This window comes from Pristiophorus japonicus, chromosome 5, assembly GCF_044704955.1.
Source record: "Pristiophorus japonicus isolate sPriJap1 chromosome 5, sPriJap1.hap1, whole genome shotgun sequence".
Lineage (NCBI taxonomy): Eukaryota > Metazoa > Chordata > Chondrichthyes > Pristiophoridae > Pristiophorus > Pristiophorus japonicus.
Window position 1 is genome coordinate 160,205,444 of NC_091981.1, and position 21,282 is coordinate 160,226,725.

Genomic DNA, 21,282 nt, shown 5'->3' on the forward strand with positions numbered 1-21,282 from the left:
CTCCGTATTTAAGGAAGGATATACTTGCATTGGAGAAGATTCACTAGGTTGATTCCGGAGATGAGGGAGTTGACTTATGAAGATAGGTTGAGTAGGTTGGGTCTATACTCATTGGAGTTCAGAAGAATGAGAGGTGATCTTATCAAAACATATAAGATAATGAGGGGGCTCGACAAGGTGGATGCAGAGAGGATATTTCCACTCATAGGGGAAACTAAAGCTAGGGGACATAGTCTCAGAATAAGGGGCACCCATTTAAAACAGATGAGGAGAAATTTCTTCTCTCAGAGGGTTGTAAATCTATGGAATTCTCTGCCCAAGAGAGCTGTGGAGGCTGGGTCATTGAATATATTTAAGGCAGAGATAGACAGATTTTTGAGTGATAAGGGAATAAAGGGTTATGGGGAGCGGGCAGGGAAGTGGAGCTGAGTCCATGATCGGATCAGCCATGATCTTATTAAATGGCGGAGCAGGCTCGAGGGACCAGATGGCCTACTCCTGTTTCTATTTCTTATTTTCTTACGTTCTTAAAGCAGCAAGGCAATTAAAGCCATCTAAATCTGCACATCTGAAAGTAATGCATATGTAATATGATGAAAGAAGCTGTATTGTCACAGTAACGTGGTCTCCAAGCCTTACTATATATTAACTGATGGCCAAATACTTCCAGAAGTGAAAGAGGACAATGTAGTGGGAGAGTTATCCCAGGCTGGTTTCACGGGACCTTGACAAAGTTCCAGGAACAGATCTCCCGCCCAAACTGTTTCCAGCCAAAAGAGTGGGTAGCAGATCAAGAGAGAAATTAAAAACCAAGAAGCAAAAAGGTCATTAAAAAAAAAATTGTAAGCTCCAAAAATGGATAAAGAATGTCTCAGAAAACTCTTTTCCTTGTTTAGAAGTGTGATGACATGTCACACATGTTGGCATTTAAGAGAAGGGGGCAAAATTGGCCCTCGACTCGATTGGGGACGGTAACCTGCCAAGACTGTTATCGCTCGACCTGCAAGTCCTGCCCCCGATGCAGAATTGGGTCGTGCACTCCTCAAAGGAAGCAGGGCGCTGTTTCCGGAGAGCTGCTTCCTTGGAGGGGAGCTCCCGGGACGGCAGCACGGCGCTGACAGGAGCCCAGCGCTACGTGGAGCATCCACATGGCGCTGACACGCTACAATGCCCCGCCCCTTCATTTAAAGGGGATGGCTGCTGTACACTCTGCAGGCCCTTTGATGGCCGCCATTGGGCCACCAGGGACGTGATCGACCAGGCCACCAAAACGGTGCACTGGGCTGCAGGATGGCGGCCCAGCCGTTGCAAGGGCCTCCATTGTCGGGCCGACGCAAGAGTCGGCCGACGAAATAAAATGGTGGCCCCTCCTTTAAGTATTCTCCCTGCTTGGTATCTAAATTGTGAGATTGCTTGTCCGACATCCAGTATTGGATGAGCAGAAATTTTCTTCAATTAAATATCGGGAAGACCAAAGCCACTATCTTTGGTCCCTGCCACAAACATGCTTTCCCTAACCATTGACTCCATCCCTCTCCCTAGCATCAATCTGAGGGTGAACAAGACTGTTCGCAGCCTAGGTGTAATATTTGACCCTGAAATTCGTTTCCAGCCACATATCCGCGGCATAACTAAAACCGCCTATTTCCAACTCCATAGCATTGCCTCCCTCTGCCCCTGCCTCAACTCTTCTGCTGCTGAAACCCTCATCCATGCCTTTGTTACCTCTAGACTTGACTACTCCAACTCACTCCTGGCTGGCCTCCCACATTTTGCACTACGTAAACTTGAGATCATCCAAAACTCAGCAGCCCGTGTCCTAACTCGCACCAAGTCACGATCGCCCATCACCCCTGTGCTTTCTGACCTACATTGGCTCCTGGTTAAACAATGCCGCGATTTCAAAATTCTCATCCTAGTTTACAAATCACTTCATGGCCTTGCCCCTCCCTATCTCTGTAATCTTTTTCAACCTCACAACCCCACAAGATGTCTGCGCTCCTCAAATTCTGGCCTCTTGAACATCCCTCATTATAACTGCGTAACCATCGGTGGCCGTGCTTTCAGCTGCTTGGGTCCTAAACTCTGGAACTCCCTCCCTAAATCTCTCCACCTCTCTACCTCTCTTTCCTCCTTTAAGACGCTCCTTAAAACCTACCTCTTTAAACAAGCTTTTGGTCATCTGCCTTAATTTTTTCTTTTGTGGCTCAGTGTCAAATTTATCTGTTTTGTCTTGTAATTCTGTTGTGAAGCGCCTTGGGATGTTTTACTACGTTAAAGGCGCTATATAAATAAAAGTTATTATTATTATTTATTAAGACATCGGCCCACGCCAACCTCGGGACCCACGGGGCAGTTTCCACCGTGGGGCACAAAATGGTCGGCGCGTGATGGTAAGGGGTTGGCGTGTGCGGCAATGATGTCATCTCCGGGTATGCGCCGGCCCGGGGCGCGGCTCTATGAGGACAGCACCCGCCGAAACCTCCGGGTAATTTTCTGGGAGACATTATCACCTCCTTCGCCAGGGTGATAAATCCATTGCGCCCCAGTAACACCCCTAGGAGGTGTTAGCGGGGCTATAAAAAGGGGCAATTTTGCCCACTTGGACTTTTGATGTTACAGTTTGTTGTAAGTTCTTTTAATATGTGATTTTCTGATTTCAGCACTTGAAACCAAATTGTTCAGCAGAATCTGTGAGCCTGAGATTGATCCACTGTTCAGTTCAATTCCTAGCTCCATACTACCCCCTGGCGTATCACCGGCTTTTGATGTAATTCATCAGACACCAGACCGTGACACCATATACGTCAACATAGTAGATGAGCAGGAAATTGAAACAGTCGAGGTGAGTAAAAATGAATAACATTTGGTATCTTGTTCTACATGGTGGTGATTTTACAACAACAAAAAGCAAGATACTGTGCATGATGGAAATTTGTGAAATAAAAACAAAAAGTACTGTAAATGCTCAGCAGGTCAAGCAGCATCTGAGGAGAGAGAAACTGAGTTAATGACCCCAATATTAATGGGGAGGTGGGAAGGATGCGGGGGAGCCCGGTAGCATGGGGAAAACCCAACAAGAGACATGGAGGCCCTGCTCATCTTAACGGCAGGACCTCATTTAAATAATCTTCTGCAGACTTCCACCCTACAGCTGCACACATGAACACCCTGGCTGGAACCGCAGCCAGGGACCTTGGCAACCAATAGAGACTAAAGGCTATGATCGGGACTGGGGGAGGCTGAAGGCTTTCTTGTGAGGCCTCAGATAATGCTCCTTCCAGTCCCACAAAAATAACCATGACCCACTGCCAGCTGGTCATTGCTCACCGGCTTGCCTCCCCTTCACCCCTTTTTGCAGTTTTCTTCGGACACCGCGGTGATATCCTGCCTCCCGGATCGGCAAGCGGCCCAATAGCACACTTTGGATGCTCTTCGGGTGCTCGGCAGTTTGTTCACCCAATGCAAAGGAGGCCCGAAGTTGAACATGGTTCAGGCCTCACACGATTGGTTTCAGGTGGGCAGTGCGTTCACTCCACCCGCCACCCGCCTGATGTGGGCAAACACCTGGAAATTACTTCCAGGGTTCCATCTATGATCCATTACTTAATTAGATCTTGTCTGAGAGATCATTAAGGGAATGGTGTTGTCTGTAAACTCTGATGGAAGAGTACCTCCTAGTTGGTCTTGTCCTTTGGTGCAGCCTTGTCTTGCGTATCTCTTTCACTTCCTCTCCCCCCTGCTCCTGCTCTGTCTCCATTATAAAGACATCTATGGGAATGCCCATAGCTAATCACGTGGTAAGGGCTCCACAGAAGAAAAAGATTTTCTTGCCTGAACCAGCTTTCAAAAACCTTTCTTAGCACAGCTGAGTAAAGAAATCTACTGATCAGGTCAATCATAATCGATACTTCAGACAAAGTCTGTGGACATTCAAAGCCTGTCAATGGAAGCATTTCCTGGTTGAACAAGTTCATGCCGGTAACTCACCCCTCTTTTACATAAGCTTAACTTAAGTTAGGTACAAGTCTGTGTAAATTATGGAATTTCTGGTATGAGGGCTGAGTTGGCTAAATTGGGTTGGGAAAATAGATTAAAGTGTAGGACGGTTGACGAAGTGGTGAACGTTTAAAGAGATATTTCACAACTCTCAAGAAAAATATATTCCAGTGAGGAGGAAAGGGCATAAGAGAAGAGGTAGCCATAGGTGGCCAACTAAAGAAATAAAGGGCAGTATTCAATTAAAAACAAGGGCATATAGGCCCCAAGTTTCCACACACGGCAAAACAGGCGCCCCTCTGAGTTGGGCGCCCGTTTTTCGCGCCGAAAACGGCGCCTGAAAAAAAACACGGTATTCTCGAGCGCCTTGCAGCTCGATGTCTGCTTGACGCGGCGCACAGGGGGCGGAGCCTACCACTCGTGCCGATTTTGTAAGTAGGAGGGGGCGGGTACAATTTAAATGAGTTTTTTTGGTGCCGGCAACCCTGCGCGTGCGCGTTGGAGCGTTCGCGCACGCGCAGTCTGAAGTAAACATTGGCACTCGGCCATTTTAAAAAGTGCTGCAGAAAAAGTGAAAATTTGTTTATTGAACCCTTGCAAAGGCTTGCATTTTAATTTTCTTGATATTTCTGTGTGTGAGGGAGTGCATTCTGTAATTAAAGATAGACTGTGATAAACGGGACACATGCACTTGTTTGAGACTATTCAAATTTTTTGTAGCTGTTCAATTTTTAACATTTTTTAATAAAACCACATTGCCGTTCCATGATCAGCACTGAGGCTTCTTGCAGCTTTCTCCCTCTGCCGTCGGTCGGTCCCAACGGCAAACGGCTGCCTGAAGCACTCAGGCTTCTTGCATCTTTCTCCCTCCCCCTGCCGTCAGTCGGTCCCGACGGCAAACCGCTGTCTGAAAGGCCTGCCTGAAGCACTTTCACACAGGTAGGAACATGGTTTATTTAATCTTTTCTTTGCTTATAAATTTTTATTCAGGTTGGATTTATTTGTATAATATTTGTATAAGTATAACTAAGGATTGATTGTAGAATTTAATTACTTCCCTTCCCCCCCCTCCCCCCCCCCACCTCGCTCCCGACGCCTAATTTGTAACCAGCGCCTGATTTTTTAATGTGTAGACAAGGTTTTTTCAAGCCTACAAAAATCTTCACTTGCTCCCTTCTAAGTTAGTTTGGAGTACGTTTTCACTGTGTAAACTTTCAAAACAGGCGTCAGTGGCCGGACACGCCCCCTTTTGAAAAAAAAATTCTGTTCAAAAGTGAAACTGTTCTACCTGACTAGAACTGCAGAAAACTTAAATGTGGAGAATTGCGATTTCTAAGATACTCCGTTCTCCACCAGTTGCTCCTAAAAATCAGGAGCAAATCATGTGGAAACTTGGGGCCATAATGTGGCCAAAACTAGTGGGAGGACAGAATATTGGGAAGCGTTTAAAGAATGACTAAAAAAATGATTGAGAAAGGGAACATAGACTATGAAAGTAAATTAGCATGAAATATAAAAACAGATAGCAAGAGTTTTTATAGGTATAAACAAAAAGAAAAAGAGTGCCTAGAGTAAATGTTGGTCCCTTAGAGGAAGAGACTGAGGAATTAGTAATGGGGAACATGAAGATGGCAGAAACTCTGAACAAATATTTTGTATCAGTCTTTACGGTAGAGGACACTAACAATATTCCAACAGTGGATAATCAAGGGGCCATGGGGGGGAGGAACTTAACACAATCACAATCACTAAGGAGGTGGTACTCAATAAGATAATGGGACTAAAGGCGGAAAATCCCCTGGACCTGATGGCTTGCATCCTAGGGTCTTAAGAGAAGAAGCGGCAGGGATAATGGATGCATTGTTTGTAATTTACCAAAATTACCTGGTTTCTGGGGAGGTCCCAGCAGATTGGAAAACTGCAAATGTAACACCCGTATTTAAAAAAGGAGGCAGACAAAAAGCAGGAAACTATAGACCAGTTAACCTATCATCTGTGGTTGGGAAAATGTTGGAGTCCATTGTTAAAGAAGCAGTAGCAGGACATTTGGAAAAGCAAAATTCGGTCAGGCAGAGTCAGCATGGATTTATGAAGGGGAATTCATGTTTGACAAACTTGCTAAAATGCTTTGAGAATGTAACGAACAGGGTGGATAAAGAGGAACCAGTGGATGTGGTGTATTTGGACTTCCAGAAGACATTTGACAAGGTGCCAAATAAAAGATTACTGCACAAGATAAAAGTTCATGGGGTTGGGGGTAATATATTAGCACAGATAGAGGATTGGCTAACTAACAGAAAACTGAGTCGGGATAAATGGTTTATTCTAAGGTTGGCAATCAGTAACCAGTAGGGTGCCACAGGGATCAGTGTTGGGACCCCAACTATTTACAATCTATATTTGTCATGTATGTACATGCTGTTTGTAGCCACCAGATGGTGTCATTGTTGGAGGCCACTAAGCAGCACACACATGGTGCTGCTCTGGTATGAAAGGCCAGCCATTTTGTGAATCAGGCACGTTGGGCCGAAATAAAGCAGAAGCAAGGTTGTACAGTATTCAATTTGAACCTTTATTGCATACATAACATTTGGCAACGAGAATACAAAACCTTTGTTTTCAAAATGAGCATGATTGGATTTTTAGAGCGATTCATGGAGGGAGAAGATTGGGCAGACTTAGTGAGCCATTTGAACCAGTACTTCATGGCCAACAAAATGAAGGGGGTCGATGATGCAGATCGGCACCTGGCCATGTTCGTCACTGTGTACAGTTCAAAGATCTATGGTCTGATAAAGAATCTACTCATGCCTAGTGATCCAACAGAGAAAACATACGAGGAGGTGTGGGGGAACAGAGGGACCTTAGAGTGTATATCCACAGATACTTAAAGGTAGCAGGACAGGTGAGAAGGTAGTTAAAAAGGCATACGGAATGCTTTCCTTTATTCACTGAGACATGGAATATAAGAGCAGGGAAGTTATGCTAGAACTGTAAAGAACACTAGTTAGGCCGCAGCTTGAGTGCTGCATACAGCTCTGGTCACTACATTACAGGAGAGATGTGATTGCACTAGAGAGGGTGCAGAACAGATTTATGAGGATGTAACCAGGACTGGAAAATTTTAGCTATGAGGAAAGATTGGATAGGCTGGGGTCGTTTTCTTTGGAACAGAGGAGGCTGAGGGGAGATTAAATTGAGGTGTATAAAATTGAGGGGGCTAGATAGAGTGGATAGGAAGGACCTATTTCCCTTAGCAGATGGGTCAATAGCCAGGAGGCATAGATTTAAAGTAGTTGGTAGAAGGATTAGAGGGGAGATGGAGGAATAAAATTTCACCCAGAGGGTGGTGGGGGTCTGGAAATCTGCCTGAAAGGGTGGTAGAAGCAGAAACTCTCATCACATTTAATTACTTGGATGTGCACTTACCATGACCTACAGAGCTACGTTGCTAGTGCTGGAAGGTGGAATCAGGTTGGGTAGCTCTTTATCGACCGGCACGGACAGAATGGGCCAAATGGCATCCTTCTGTATTGTAATTTTTCTATGATTCTATGATAACTTTCTTTTGTGAATATTCTTTTCTCCTTATAGCGCGGCTCTCCAGGAAGAACCGTGAATAAAATAGCATCAAATGGTGGCAGTGAGGATGTATTTACGAGGCAAAAAGGATCAGCTCCCCTACCAGGGCGACCAGGTCAGACATTTTTAGGAAGACCTGAAATAGGACCTGGACCTGATGACCAAGGGATATGGGAAACGCCAAGTCCTTTCAAAGAGCACCCTGTTCTGCCAACAGTCTTTATTCCTGCATTCGCTCCACAACAAATACTGAAAGAAGAAATTCACAAAGGTACTCAAAATATAGCTTTCCGTAAAGTGTTTACTGATGTACACAGTGCAGGACACACCTCATGTGTTTAACCACTTAAAAATGGTACTTTGCAAAATTTCTTTAAAAAAATGACCTTTCAGTTTTCTCTCCTCCTGTACCTTCAATACCTTGTCCCAGGAGCTTCATGTGTAAGCTTAGACAATGTCGGCAAGATGTTCAGTCATAGAAGGCATCCCAGCTTAGGCCAATTTTCTCCTCATCTAATGCCGCACTCCCCAGTACAGGTCATCAGCTGGGCCACCAACTTACACTGACTGACTAATTCAAATTCTGGAAAAAATGGATTCTTGGATCTTTACTGATGTTTTGGGGATCACGTCCTGAAATCCTATTTGCTTTAACATGGAAACTGTAAGTCAATGGCCATGATCATTCATGTCAATGGCCATGATCATTAATGTTCAAAGGCCATGATCAATCGCAGGTATCTTGGCTGTTTTTTCCCGCGCTTGTTTGGGGCACTCAGGCCAATTATAGCCGAGATCAGCTAATTGAACACAGACCCTGGGTCGAACTTTTGTCTGCATGGCTTTGCAGCACATCCCATAGTACATTTATCTATTTACATATCTAATTGACTATATCCCAGCTGGAGATAGCATTGACCACTGAAAAGGAAAACGAAGTGCGACAGGTCATTAGTGCAGCCAACATACATTTGGAAGATTGGCTCAACCCTTTCCTCACCAGCAGGTGGCAGTAGAGAAAGGAGATAAATTGTTGCACAGGCTTTTGTTGTATTACTTTTCACAGCATGTGAAGAAACAGCTCAAGACATCTCACAAAAGTTTAGAAATTATTTGAGACCTGCAAATTTTAATTGGAGTCTAACTAGCTGAGATTGATAATTTTTTGTGAGGCAGGAGTATTAAGGGTTACAGAACCATGGAGGGTAGTTGGAGTTAAGATAAAGATTATCTAGTTGAATGGCGGATCAGGATCGAGGGGCTGAATGGCCTACTCCTGTTCCTATGTCCTATGTTCCTATGTAATCTCACCTCACTCTTCAGAATAGGCAATTAGCGATTTGGTGAGAGTTTCTGAGCACCATGGTGTAAAGCAGTCTGTTTTATCCAATAACAAATGGCATCTTAGTATTTAAAATATCTTAAAAGGACGCCTGTGAACTTCTACTACATGGAGCAGACAAACCAAGATGATGTCAGCAAAAGTATCCCCATTAACAGAGTCACAGCCCAAAACACAGATCTTTATTTTCTGGTCTCATGAAAGCTATCATGACCAGGTTTACCAGTTCTTTTTTCCAACAATGCACAGAATATTAATGAGAGTACCTAAATAAGAAAATTAAAGATTAAAAAAAAATTGGCGGAAAATACTTGCAGACACGATAATTAAACTATTAGACTTTCTAAGGCCTGGATTTTCCACGACAGTCAAATGCTGTCGTTTCCTCGGTGAGGTGGGCCTCCTACCTGTCACAGGGACGCACCTCAAACCCCAGCCTCTTTTCCACTGGCAGGGTCATGTGCATTTGTTAGGTGATCTCCTGAGCACTTTGCAGGCAGTCCACTGGGTGGGGGGTTTGGAGATTGCGTGTTGCAGGTTTCCAAACCTGGTTGCAGCTGTACTCCTGTTGAAATTTAAAAAAAATAAATATTAAAAAGGAGGTTAACCATATTTAATCAATTCCTGGGCTGTAAACCCTCACCACGCACTGTTGCTCAGTGTGAATGATGGAAAATGTTGTATGAAATATTTACCTCATTTGCATAGTATTGCATATGTGGGCCTACATAATTGTATGATTCCCAGTCGCTTCCAACGGGAAATCCCAGAACAGGGCGATGAGAGCAGGGAGCAGAATGAGTGGCTCCCAAAGTGGTTTTCACCTCCACCTGCTCAAGGTACCAGTTGAACAGGGCAGGGGGTGGGGTTGAGGGGAGCACTGTAACATGAGTAGTGAATTATCATTTGTTTTTAAAAGAAATGAACTTTTAATAGGATCATATATTGTGTAGATGATGTATCACAGGGATCACAGGTGTGCTTTGCCCATCACTAACAATATTCGGATCTTGGGTTCCAGATCCAGCTTGTGATGAACCTCTTGATCAAGGATCATGCAGGAATTATGTTATTAAATGGTACTATGATACTGCAGCTAATTCCTGTGCACAATTTTGGTATGGAGGCTGTGAGGGGAACAGGAATCGCTTTCAAACTCAGGATGAATGCCAAGTCAAATGCTTACAGTTTAAAAAGGTGAGTCGCATTTATGGGTGACATTGAACATTACAGCCATGAAATTACACTGTGGCTATTAACTAACACACTCATCTGAAATTTCTCTCTTTCATTTTAGCGAAGGCATTAACCCATTTAAAATAATAATGTCCCACAGCATAACCTCAGCACTTACAACTTCCATATGCTAATAACAATGCAAAGAACTGAAGCTTTCATTAGATCCTGATGTTATTGTGCTGTTTTATCATATTTGATTTTATCATATCCTAGGCATCATATTTGACCCTGAAATGAGCTTCAGGCCACATATCCGTGGCATAACTAAAACCGCCTATTTCCAACTCCATAACATTACCCGCCTCCACCCTTGCCTCAGCTCTTCTGCTGCTGAAATCCTCATCCATGCCTTTGTTACCTCTGGACTTGACTACTCCAATGCACTCCTGGCTGGGCTCCCACATTCTATACTACATAAACTTGAGGTCATCCAAAACTCGGCAGCCCGTGTCCTAATTCGCACCAAGTCCCAATCACCCATCACCCCTGTGCTTTCTGACCTACATTGGCTCCCTGTTAAGCAATGCCGCGATTTCAAAATTCTCATCCTTGTTTACAAATCTCTCCATGGCCTCGCCCCTCCCTATCTCTGTAATCTCTTTCAGCCTCACAACCCCACAAGATGTCTGCGTGCCTCAAATTCTGTCCTTTTGAGTATCCCTGATTATATCTGCTCAACCATCAGTGGCCGTGCCTTCAGCTGCCTGGGCGCTAAGCTCTGGAACTCCCTCCCTAAACCTCTCCACCTCTCTACCTCTCTTTCCTCCTTTAAGACGCTCCTTAAAACCCACCTCTTTATAGCCAAGCTTTTGGTCATCTGCCGTAATTTCTTCTTCTGTAGCTCGGTGTCAAATTTATGTTTTGTCTTATATCACTACGGTGAAGTGCCTTTTGACATTTTGCTATGTTAAAGGTGCTATATAAATAAAAATAGTTTGTCTTGTTGTTTTGTAATGTTTTACCCCTCTACTGCCAGGTGCCTATGCAGGCAGCAATTTAAAGAAATAGTTGTTGTCAGGGAGTTGTTTACATTTTTTTTAAGTATTTATTCTTCTTCCACACAATTGGTGTGTTATAGATTTCAAGGCAGATATCTCATGTTATTGGGCGCAGAGACCCAACACCCACTCAGCAGTGTAAGAATTTTGATTTTCAACCAGATGGTTAATAATCAACCACAGACAAAGAGGATATTATTTTAAAATAAACTTTACTGAACAATTTCATTGACAGTTTAACAGACAAAGCAATCATACAACCTTATCTGGGAGCAGAGCCAAAAACTTCGGTCTGATCAAGTTCTCCTTCTTCTCCTGAGTGCTGCTGTGCTTCTCCTAAGTGCTGTTTATATACCTTATCATATCCCATTGTCTGTGCAGTGTTTGTCTGGTTGGTCAGCTTAGTCTTTGGCTATTGCAAACTGCAGATATGACACATTCCTCCTTCTGTCTCAGTGAAACAATATCCAGCCAATACGTAGTAAACATGCCCATAATCCTTTGAAAGACATGTCAATGGTCTAATTTCCCAGCTATCTGATACTGCTATTATTCAATGTCTCTTTGGTCGAAGACCTTTCGTATTCAATATCATTTTAATGCCTCAGCAGCCAGCTGCACAGGTCCCAAGAGTTGTTGGTATTTTAAGCCAGTGCACACACTGCGCAGAAGGCTCAGTAAAACCCCAGCAATGGTGCAAATTGGGGGTCCGCCCTATAATGTGGCTTGAGGGTATGAGCAGCAGTCCAGGCACTCAGTGGCCATTTTCTACCGGTGTTTCAAGGGAGGCCTATAGCAAGATTAATGTTTGCGTGGTCCTAATCATAATATAGTGTTGCCCTTCACGGCAGAACCTCAAGTATCTTTGTTTTCCTTAGTGATATTTTGTAATAATCAGTACTGTGGCAGGAACACTTCCTCTGTGCCATGTTAATGTATCTCAGCAATTAATCTGATGGGCATGTAATAGGCATTACACCCAAGCCTGATCCTGTTTTTAATCAATACAAAACAACAACTTGCATTAATAGAAAAATAAATCCCAAGGCGCTACACAGAGGCATACGGAAAAACAGATCCTGAGCTAAAGGAGAGATCAGGTGGGCTGAGCAAAGAGGTGAGTTTTAGGAGGGACTTAAAGGAGGAGAAGGAGGTGGAGAAGCGGAGGTTTAGGAATGAAAGTCCAGAGTGTGGGACCTAGACAGCTGAAGGCACAAGTGCCAACGGTGGGGTGAAGGAAGGGGGAATTACATAAGAGATTGGAGTCAACGGAACAGGTTCTGGGGATGGGGCTGCTGTCGGGCTGGTGGGGTTTATAGCGATTGGGAGGAGTGAGGCCATGGAGGAATTTAAATACAAGGATGAGAATTTTAAATTGGAGGAGTTGGGGGACCGGGAGCCCGCAAAATGTGAAAGGATAGGGGTTTGGGATAGGTTATATGCATATGTAGAGGGTTAAATATAACATAAAGGCCAGCTACATAGTTTTCACAATAATAGACAAAGTCAGAGGGACGGAGAATTCAGGAGGGGTTTCAGTGCAGGAGGATAGGGAAAGGCAAGGCCATTAAGGGATTTAAACAAAAGGGACCAGAATTTACTAACTTGTTCTGGGGAATTCTTACTGTAACTTCATAAGAACATAAAAACATAAGAAAATGGAACAGGAGGAGGCCATTTGACCCCTCGAGCCTGCTCTGCCATTTAATAAGATCATGGCTGATCTGTGACCTCAATACCCTTTCCTTGATACCCTTTATACCCAACAATCTAGCGATCTCAGCATCCACACCCTCTGGGGTAGAGAATTCCAAAGATTCACAAGCCTCTGAGTGAAGAAATTTCTCCTCATCTCAATCCTAAATGGCCCATTTTTTATCCTGAGATTATGCCCTCTAATTCTAGAGAGGAAACAGCCTCTCAGCCTTCCTGTCAAACCTTCTCAGAATCCTATATGTTTCAATGAAGTCACCTCTCATTCTTCTAAACTCCAGAGAGTATAGGCCCAATCTACTCAATCTCTCCTCATAGGACAAACCACTCATCCCAGGAATCAATTTAGTGAACCTTTGTTGCACCCCTTCTAAGTCAAATATATCCTTCCTCAGGTATGGAGACCAAAACTGTGCACAGTACTCCAGGCATGGTCTCATCAAAGCCCTGCACTCTTGTACTCTAATCCCCTTGCAACCTGCCAAAAGTTTCCAGAACCTTCTAGTCTGGATTTTGACCTCCCCCGCCCAGCAAGAATGCTGCTTGGGAGGGGATAAGATCAGGCCGAGTCTACTTGCCGAGCTGAGGCCACACTACTTATCTTCACTGACTTTAAAGTTGGCCAAAGCACCCGCTGTAGGAAAGCATGGGCCTAATTTATATTTTAAAATAGGGACAGCATCCTGACTTCAGGATGATTCAAGGAGGCCTGCCCAGTGTCAAACCCAATAGAGAAACCTGTTGGGAGATAACAACTGGCCAAAGAGGGCAAGGTGAGTGTTTTAAAAATTATTTTCTAGGAGGAAAATGTGAGCTAGGAGGAGCAGGTGTACTCCCCACAATGCTTGGCTGTACCCAGCCCCGGCCTTGTCTCTTCCTCTCGGCACTGGCATCGACTGCCAAAACCCTTGCCCAGCGCTAACTTTATGCTGAGGACCTTTCCCTTAGGTCTCGGGCATCTTAATTTCCAATTTTGACACGATTTCCACTCCCGACCACCGGCCATGACGTCAATCCTGCTGCTTTCGGTAGGGAGACTGTTCTGGATAATTTAATTAGGACGGGAAGTTAAAAGTGGCCTGGGCTTCACGTTGAAATGCCTGTGTTGGAGTTTCCCTCCAGCCGAATAATATTGTTCTTTTTTTAATTACAGAAGTGAACAGCAATTTTACAGGATAAAACAATTATTATGTGAGTGCGCTGAGAAGAATCTTTGTTGCCTGGAAGAAAGTCAGCATTATCCCGGGTTACGAAAAACTCCCACGATTTGTAGCTGAATACATGTTTTGTGCTTTTGTGCAGTAGATCTTAATAAACTGTAAAGAACAGTGTTCTCAGGAAATGATTACAGTCAGTGAGAAGTTCAAAACTGAAAGAAAATGTAATGAAAAAATGAATAGTAATTAGTAAAAAAAACATTTACCATAACTTACTCCATTCTCCATACCATTGGTGTAAAAAAGACTGATAAATCTATTGGTCATACAAATAAATATTAATTATGATTTTTTTGTGCCCTCCCAGCCTAGCAGGATCAACCTTTACTTGAGGAGGAAGACATTGTGAAGGGGATTTCCCCCTGCCCACAGTGCAATGGGTAAAATTGCCTCATATTGTTCCATAGACCTCCTCATAATTTACTGTTTCCAGTGGCACTATAATCAGATTACATAGAATTACATCTAATTTTACAGCACAGAAACCGGCCATTTGGCCCAACAGGCTGGTGTTTATAGAATCATAGAATATTACAGCACAGAAGGAGGCCATTCGGTCCATCGAGTCTGCGTCGGCTCTTTCGAAGAGAAATCCAGTTATTCCCACTCCTCCGCTCTTTCCCCATATCCATGAAATAGTTTCTCCTTCAAGTATTTATCCAATTCCTTTTTGAAAACCACTATTGAATCTGTATCCACCACCCTATCAGGCAGTACATTCCAAATCCTAACCACTCTTTGTGTAATAAAGTTTTTCCTCATGTTGCCTCTGTTTTTTTTGCCAATCACCTTAAATCTGTGCCCTCTCATGATTGACCCTTCAACCATTGGAAACTGTTTCCCTTTATTTACTCTAAACCATTCATGATTGAAAACACCTCGATCAAATCTCCTCATCTCTGGAACCATTCTAGTAAATCACTTCTGTAGCCTCTCCAAAGCCTCCATGTCCTTCCTAAAGTGTGATGCCTAGAATTGGATACAAAACTCCAGCTAGGGCTGAATTAGTGTTTTATATAGGTTTAGCATAACTTCCTGGCTTTTATACTCTATGGGGAAGAAATTGGGGTAATTTGCACTTCCCGTTAGAGCCCCCGGGGCAAATGACTTTTCGCCCGGGCGCAGTGTCGCTAACAACTCCCGCTAAATTCTGCGGGAGTTTAGCAGCGGCAGTAACCAGTAGCACCCCGCTCCGCTGCGCCAATGATGACGATGTCATCACCGTGTACAGCGACCCGTTTTCGCCCCAGAGCAAAAATTCGGGAGCACCCCCTGAAGCTGCACCTGGCAATGACAGCGACAGCTTCAGGGGGCGCATACCGGGCTGTAGGCAGCTCGTGGGCACTAGTTAACGGGGAAGTGCGCAAAAGAAAAATAATCGTATGACTTATCCGACTGACATGGCCCATTGCATCGTAGAGCGCAGGGTCCATGCCGCGATCTGGCAGCCTGGCCCTCCGTTCCCCGGTGGTCCGGGTAGGGACCCGCAGATTAAGCAGCTTGGGCCTTAATCAAGTGGGGGGCCCCTTCTATGTGGCATCGCTACGTGTCCCAGCGCATAGCACTGTGCCCCTCTCCGTTTGCTTCCACCGTGCTCACACCCCACAGAGCAAGTGGAGCGTGTTAATTTGCGTTCCACTTGCTCTCAGTGGTGATAACTCCAATATCGCGAGTGGGGCGGGACTTCCGCGCCAAGCGCAGGAACTACACAGGGGCTACACAATCCCCCTCACCTCCCGCCATGTCTCTATAAAGTCCAGGAACCCATATGTGTTATAAATGACTTTGTTAACCTGTCCTGTCACCATGCTGGCTCTCCTTTATTAGTCCATGCTTATCCAAGTGGCTGTTAATTTTCTCCTGGATTATTGTTTCTAAAGCTTCCCCATCACAGATGTTAAACTAACTGGCCTGGAATTGTCAGGTTTATCCTGCTCTTTTTTGAACAAGGATGTAACATTTGCAGTCCATCAGTCCTTTGCTAAGGAAGATAGGAAGATTGTGGCCTGCACCTCCGCAATTTCTACCCTTACTTCCCTCAGCAACCTATGATACATCTCATCCAAACTAGATGATTTATCCACTTTAATTACTGCCAGCCTTTCTAGTATCTCTTTATTGATTTTTATTTCATCCCCTATCCGAGCAACCTCCTCGTTTACCATAGCTTTGGCAAAACCTCTTCCTTGGTAAACACCGTGCAAAGTAGTCGTTCAGTACCTCAGCCATGCCTTCTGCCTCCACCAATAGAAAAGCCGACCACACTAATTCATCTAACCCTACCCTCCCTCTGATCCCTCCCTTCGATCCCTCTCTCCCTCTTCCCCCCCCCCCCCCCGCCTGCCTCCCCCAGCCAGCGATCCCTCCCTCTCCAGTCGCCGGCTGCGACCTCCGTTGCCCATATTTCTGGCTTTCTGATCGTTAAAAGTTGCCCCCACTCTCTCCCCGTCGCCCTGTAAATATCGGGGCCGAACTGTCAGCTTGACTCACCTTGGCAGCATTCTTGCCTCCAAATTAGAAGTTGGACACACGTCACACATCAGGACTTGTGCATTTAATTTAGGCTGGCACATCTCCAGTTCTGAGAATGTGCTGGATAAAAAATAGACACTGCTGCTACAGGTGGATGTTAAAGATCTCATGGTATTATTCAATGAAGAGTGGGGAGTTTTCCCAGTGTCCTAGCCAATATTCCCACAACCTACACTACCCAAAAAAGGTTAACTCGCCGTTCAGTCATTGCTACTTGTGGGTATTGCGCATGATGTTATCTTTATCCACATAATACCAGGAACTGCACAATGTACTTTATTCTATGTGAAGCTCTTTGGAGCATTTCTGAGAGACATGTAAGGTGCTGTATAATATCACTTCTTTCTATTCTAGAATTACATAGTTATATAGTCAATCTTTAACCTGGGTGAACAAGAAATCCAATTGTTTGAAAAGACTAAAACTATAATTAATGATTGAAGGTTGAAAGCACAGAGAAGCCAAAATGCACTATAGAATTGTGCTTTAAGAAGCCTGAGTAATATCCAATATTTGGGAGTCGAGTCAAATGACATGTTAGAAAGTTAATAGATTAATCTGGTTGGAAATAACAGGATATGTTAAAATAAATCTAAAGAGATTTATGAGCCACTGAGAAAACCCAGTTCTGCACTGACTGTAATTTCCATGGGCTGCACTGTTTCACACCGATTGAAAACAATGGATCAATAATGTTACAGATATTCAGAAGTTATGACTGGTTATATTAACAATCCAGCTCCCCAAATGACTTAGTTGGTAAAGTGATATATAGCGTGCTGCACCAGTTCAGACCCAGGAGTGATGCTACTTTCTGACCCAGGTAATTAACGTGTTTCAGGACTACAACTGGAGCAGGCCCACCTCTTGGCGGCTCTTTACAAATACTGAATACAGTTAATATTGTGTGTAAGCAACTTGGTGAACAAAATTAAAAAACCCTAGAACATCTTCCTGTAAAATACAATCTAAATGTAAGTTGACAAAGAAATAACATTCCAGCAGATGCATTTTACTATAGTTACTGTATTTTTCCATGTTTTGTACTAACAGTTCTGTTTTGGCAGCTTTAGAAATCAGCCACAATACTTGGATCTGTTGCGTTTGTGCCAAAGAGTTTATTTGCAGTGAGCACATTTCATCAGTATATCAGAATTACAATTCAGCAACTAAGAAATGTGTTTCCAGTGCCTTTTAACATTCTTCATGACTGAGATGCTGTGCAATTATCCTGCTGAGTAATGCATACTAACATACAGCTTAACACAAGAGGAAACCTTAGCACTTAAAATGCTGTTTCAAAATTCTTGAAAATTGTAATATAATTTTTGTTCAATGCTTTGCAGGATTTAAAATTAACATAGACATTTTCTTTTTAACAAGGATTTCATGCTGAAGTGAATTCAAAGTGCCAAAGAGTGACTCACTAACCATTAAACAGTAGTAATGTTGGGTAAATCACAAATGCATAATTTCCATGTATTCCCTATTGCATCAATAAAGTTTCAAACTGTATTGCAATTCTGTGCTCTAACTGGTTTACAATACATTGAGAAGACTCAAGGCAAAAGAAGAAGGTTATAGTCATGGGGATAGAGAGGAAAAAAGAGTTTTCTGTCAGAATCAGCTACTGGAGCTGGATGCTTCAAAAGATATGCTGCTGCATAACCATTTTGGAAGTTGTGGTTTACTTATACTGCAGCAGACACTACATCTACTGCATGCCAACCCTTTCAACATGACTCAGTTTTATCTCGGTTTCCATTCAAACTAATATAACTTTATAATGACACGTGATCGGTCAAGAGATGATGTGATCATATTACCAACTGCACATTCCCAGTTTTACTTAGAAACATATATAATGGCTTGCAATAGCCATTAATCCATTAATAATTCAAAAAGTTTAGAAGGGTCAATTGTTCATAAAAACCATGAAGTTAACTGTAGGATTTGCTTTTATCCTGCTATGTTCATTCAAGATCTTAAAACTCTTATATAGAACTGTCACAGAAAATATCTCATTTACTTGGATCCATGAGTCATTTAAAAAATGTCACGGTACATTTAAAATAATTTAAAAAAATATCTGAAGAGGCACTTTAATAAAATGTCACAAACACCGACAGTTTGCATATATCTAGAGAATAAAAAATATTATGTGTGTGCACATCCTGAATTATGTCTGCACACATTGACCCAGCCTCTAACTCCAATTCACCTGAAGCAATTCCAAGGGAAATTGACTAGCATAAAGGTAAATTTTACAAATTTGCATTGCTGATGCAGAGCTCTGGCTGCCAGGAGCGTTTATTGGAATTTAGGCACAGAGGTCAGTGGACCCCACAGAAATTGTCATCCATTAAAATGGATGGATGTAAAATCCTATGAATCTGATCTCTGCAGCTGAGCTCTTGATCTGTGCTCCCAATGGGCAAAACTTTTATAGTATTCAACCACCATATAAAAAGATGCAGCTTTCACTATAAATACATTGAAAACTTTAAATCCTATTCTGATTACTGTGTTACACATATTAGGGGTAATTTCCGGAGTCCACACTGCTGGTGGGAGCCTCGGCCACCAGCTATCTGATTATCAGAAATGTGGGCATACACTGCCCACAACTCTCTGACTAGTGGGTCAGATAATCATGATCTGCATGCACCCAACATAGATCACCACCAGCGCGGGCACCCAACATTATTGTCATTATATCAATGGCTGTCTGCTACTTTTAAAATGTTTTAAAAATATTAAGCCATTAATTAAACCCAATGTTTAAACCTCCATCTTTAATTCTTTATATGTTTAAAAGTTCCATTAGATGATAAATTGCAGAAAACATTTTTTGAACAACATTTATTATCGACCATTGTATTTCAATATATTGTTCCAACATTTTCACTGCCAAGAAAAAGAATAATAGATTATTGTTATCTGCTATCTATTTATGTTGTGGTTTGTAAGTGCTAATTTTAAACAGAAAATCTTTAAAATAGTACCCAAAATTTACACTCTTATATTAAAGTGGCATTCTTTAAAAATACAGTATGTGTCTTGTTGTCTTTGTTGATGCCATTGCAAGGCTGGAATGTCTCTGTTAGCTCAAGGTTCAAGGTTCTGTGTTAAATTGGATTGTCTAAAGTAGATTTTCCAAGTCCTTTTCTGCAGATGTGTCCAGTGCAGATCCAAAAATTGTGGGTGGCACAGACTGAGAAAATCTACCCTTCTGTACTAAGGCTGATGTGAGGTCAGAACTTCTGCGTTATTGGTTGTGAGGTTGGAATTATCGGTATTACTAACAGTGTGATGTTTGTGTGTCCATGTTAATGATAGTGAGATCGGAGTGTCTAAGATTTATATATCTTTCCCCCCATTTTTCATCCGTTGGAGACTGAATCTTAATTTAAAGCAGTGTGCAAGTTATTGTAATATCAAAATGTATTATTTTAGGTTAATATATATTTGCAAGTATTAATATTTTACTTTATTGAATCTTAATTAATGTATATGATCCTTCTTTATTTTAAGAAAGCGATAATTACCAATAAAGACCATTAAAGTAACAACTCTCGTTAAGACCTGAACCTGAATATGGGTACACTGCAGATCAGAATTTCAGTAGCAGTAAATATGGAAGTTCTAATCAGTCCAGACTTTTATACAGCCTGGTTGTGCCAGAATACGTAACGATTTAAATTTAACATTGCCATTTGGGAGGAATACAAGTAGAAGTGGTGCATCAAAACGAGGTTTGTTAATAAACCCCTCTTATGGACTGTAAGGGGAAAATGGGAAGCCTTCTCCTCCCACGAGCGGGCCCCATGATATAGAGGGTCGACACTCGCCCCAACCCGCGTAACAGCCCCCGGAGTTAGCAGACAGAGACGAATGGCAAGGTATAACGATCCTTTATTACGAACATCCGGGAACACCTCTCATCACAGCACAATCATAAAACTTTTATACATTTCAAAAACCCCTCCATTCCCTGGTAAGACCTCCCTAGATCTCTAATTGGACCATCTTATCAGTGCTACTTTTCTAATTGCACTACCTTATTAGTGCTACTTTGGATTGACAGGCCAAGACCCTCGTGACCACCTTAGGCCGTGACTAGAATGACTTCATTAGGTCAGAATTTGCTGATTCTCCTTGATGCCTGTGAGTCTGCCTCAAGATTCTTCGCAAGGTCTTATCAATATCTGTTTAGGTTCTCACATCGTATCCTGTCGGAATATTATTGAATTGATAACTTCTGGAGCCTTGGTACTGGAATGTACAAGGCCAAAGAGAGGCCTTTTACCTCCTTATGGGTCGGTACAGGAACCAGTACTTTAACCCTTGTCCCGCTGGTACCCCTAATGCCAAATTTCTCTTACAATTCCCCCCTTTTGGTCTTTGGCTATATGCCAAGCTGGCCATATTTCCCGATAAATAGCTCCCTGTAGGCAAGTTCCAGATAGGTCTGTTCACCTGGGTGGCCATCTCCCAAGCTTCGGGACCTCCTGAGACCTTTCCCGCAGAGTTATATAAGGTGAGTCCTTCTTGTAGGACTGCTTAAATTTCATCCCTTATGGCCTTAATCATAGTGCGTGCCCTGACGTATCGTTTGGCCTGTTTAATTCGTGCACAGGTTAGCTCTACCAGTACCATC

At 43.0% G+C, this 21,282-nt stretch overlaps 1 protein-coding gene across 1 annotated transcript in view; it reads left to right on the forward strand.

Annotated features, from left to right (window-relative positions):
* Positions 1 to 18,137, forward strand: part of LOC139264487 (collagen alpha-1(XXVIII) chain-like) — a 405,978-nt gene extending 387,841 nt beyond the window's left edge. Inside the window, exons 33-36 of the mRNA XM_070881040.1 lie at positions 2,664 to 2,845; positions 7,594 to 7,852; positions 9,945 to 10,120; positions 14,027 to 18,137. Of these exons, the coding sequence (XP_070737141.1) occupies positions 2,664 to 2,845; positions 7,594 to 7,852; positions 9,945 to 10,120; positions 14,027 to 14,032 (623 nt within the window). The 3' untranslated portion in view covers positions 14,033 to 18,137. The remainder of the gene's footprint in view (positions 1 to 2,663; positions 2,846 to 7,593; positions 7,853 to 9,944; positions 10,121 to 14,026) is intronic.
* The last annotated feature ends 3,145 nt before the right edge of the window (positions 18,138 to 21,282 follow it).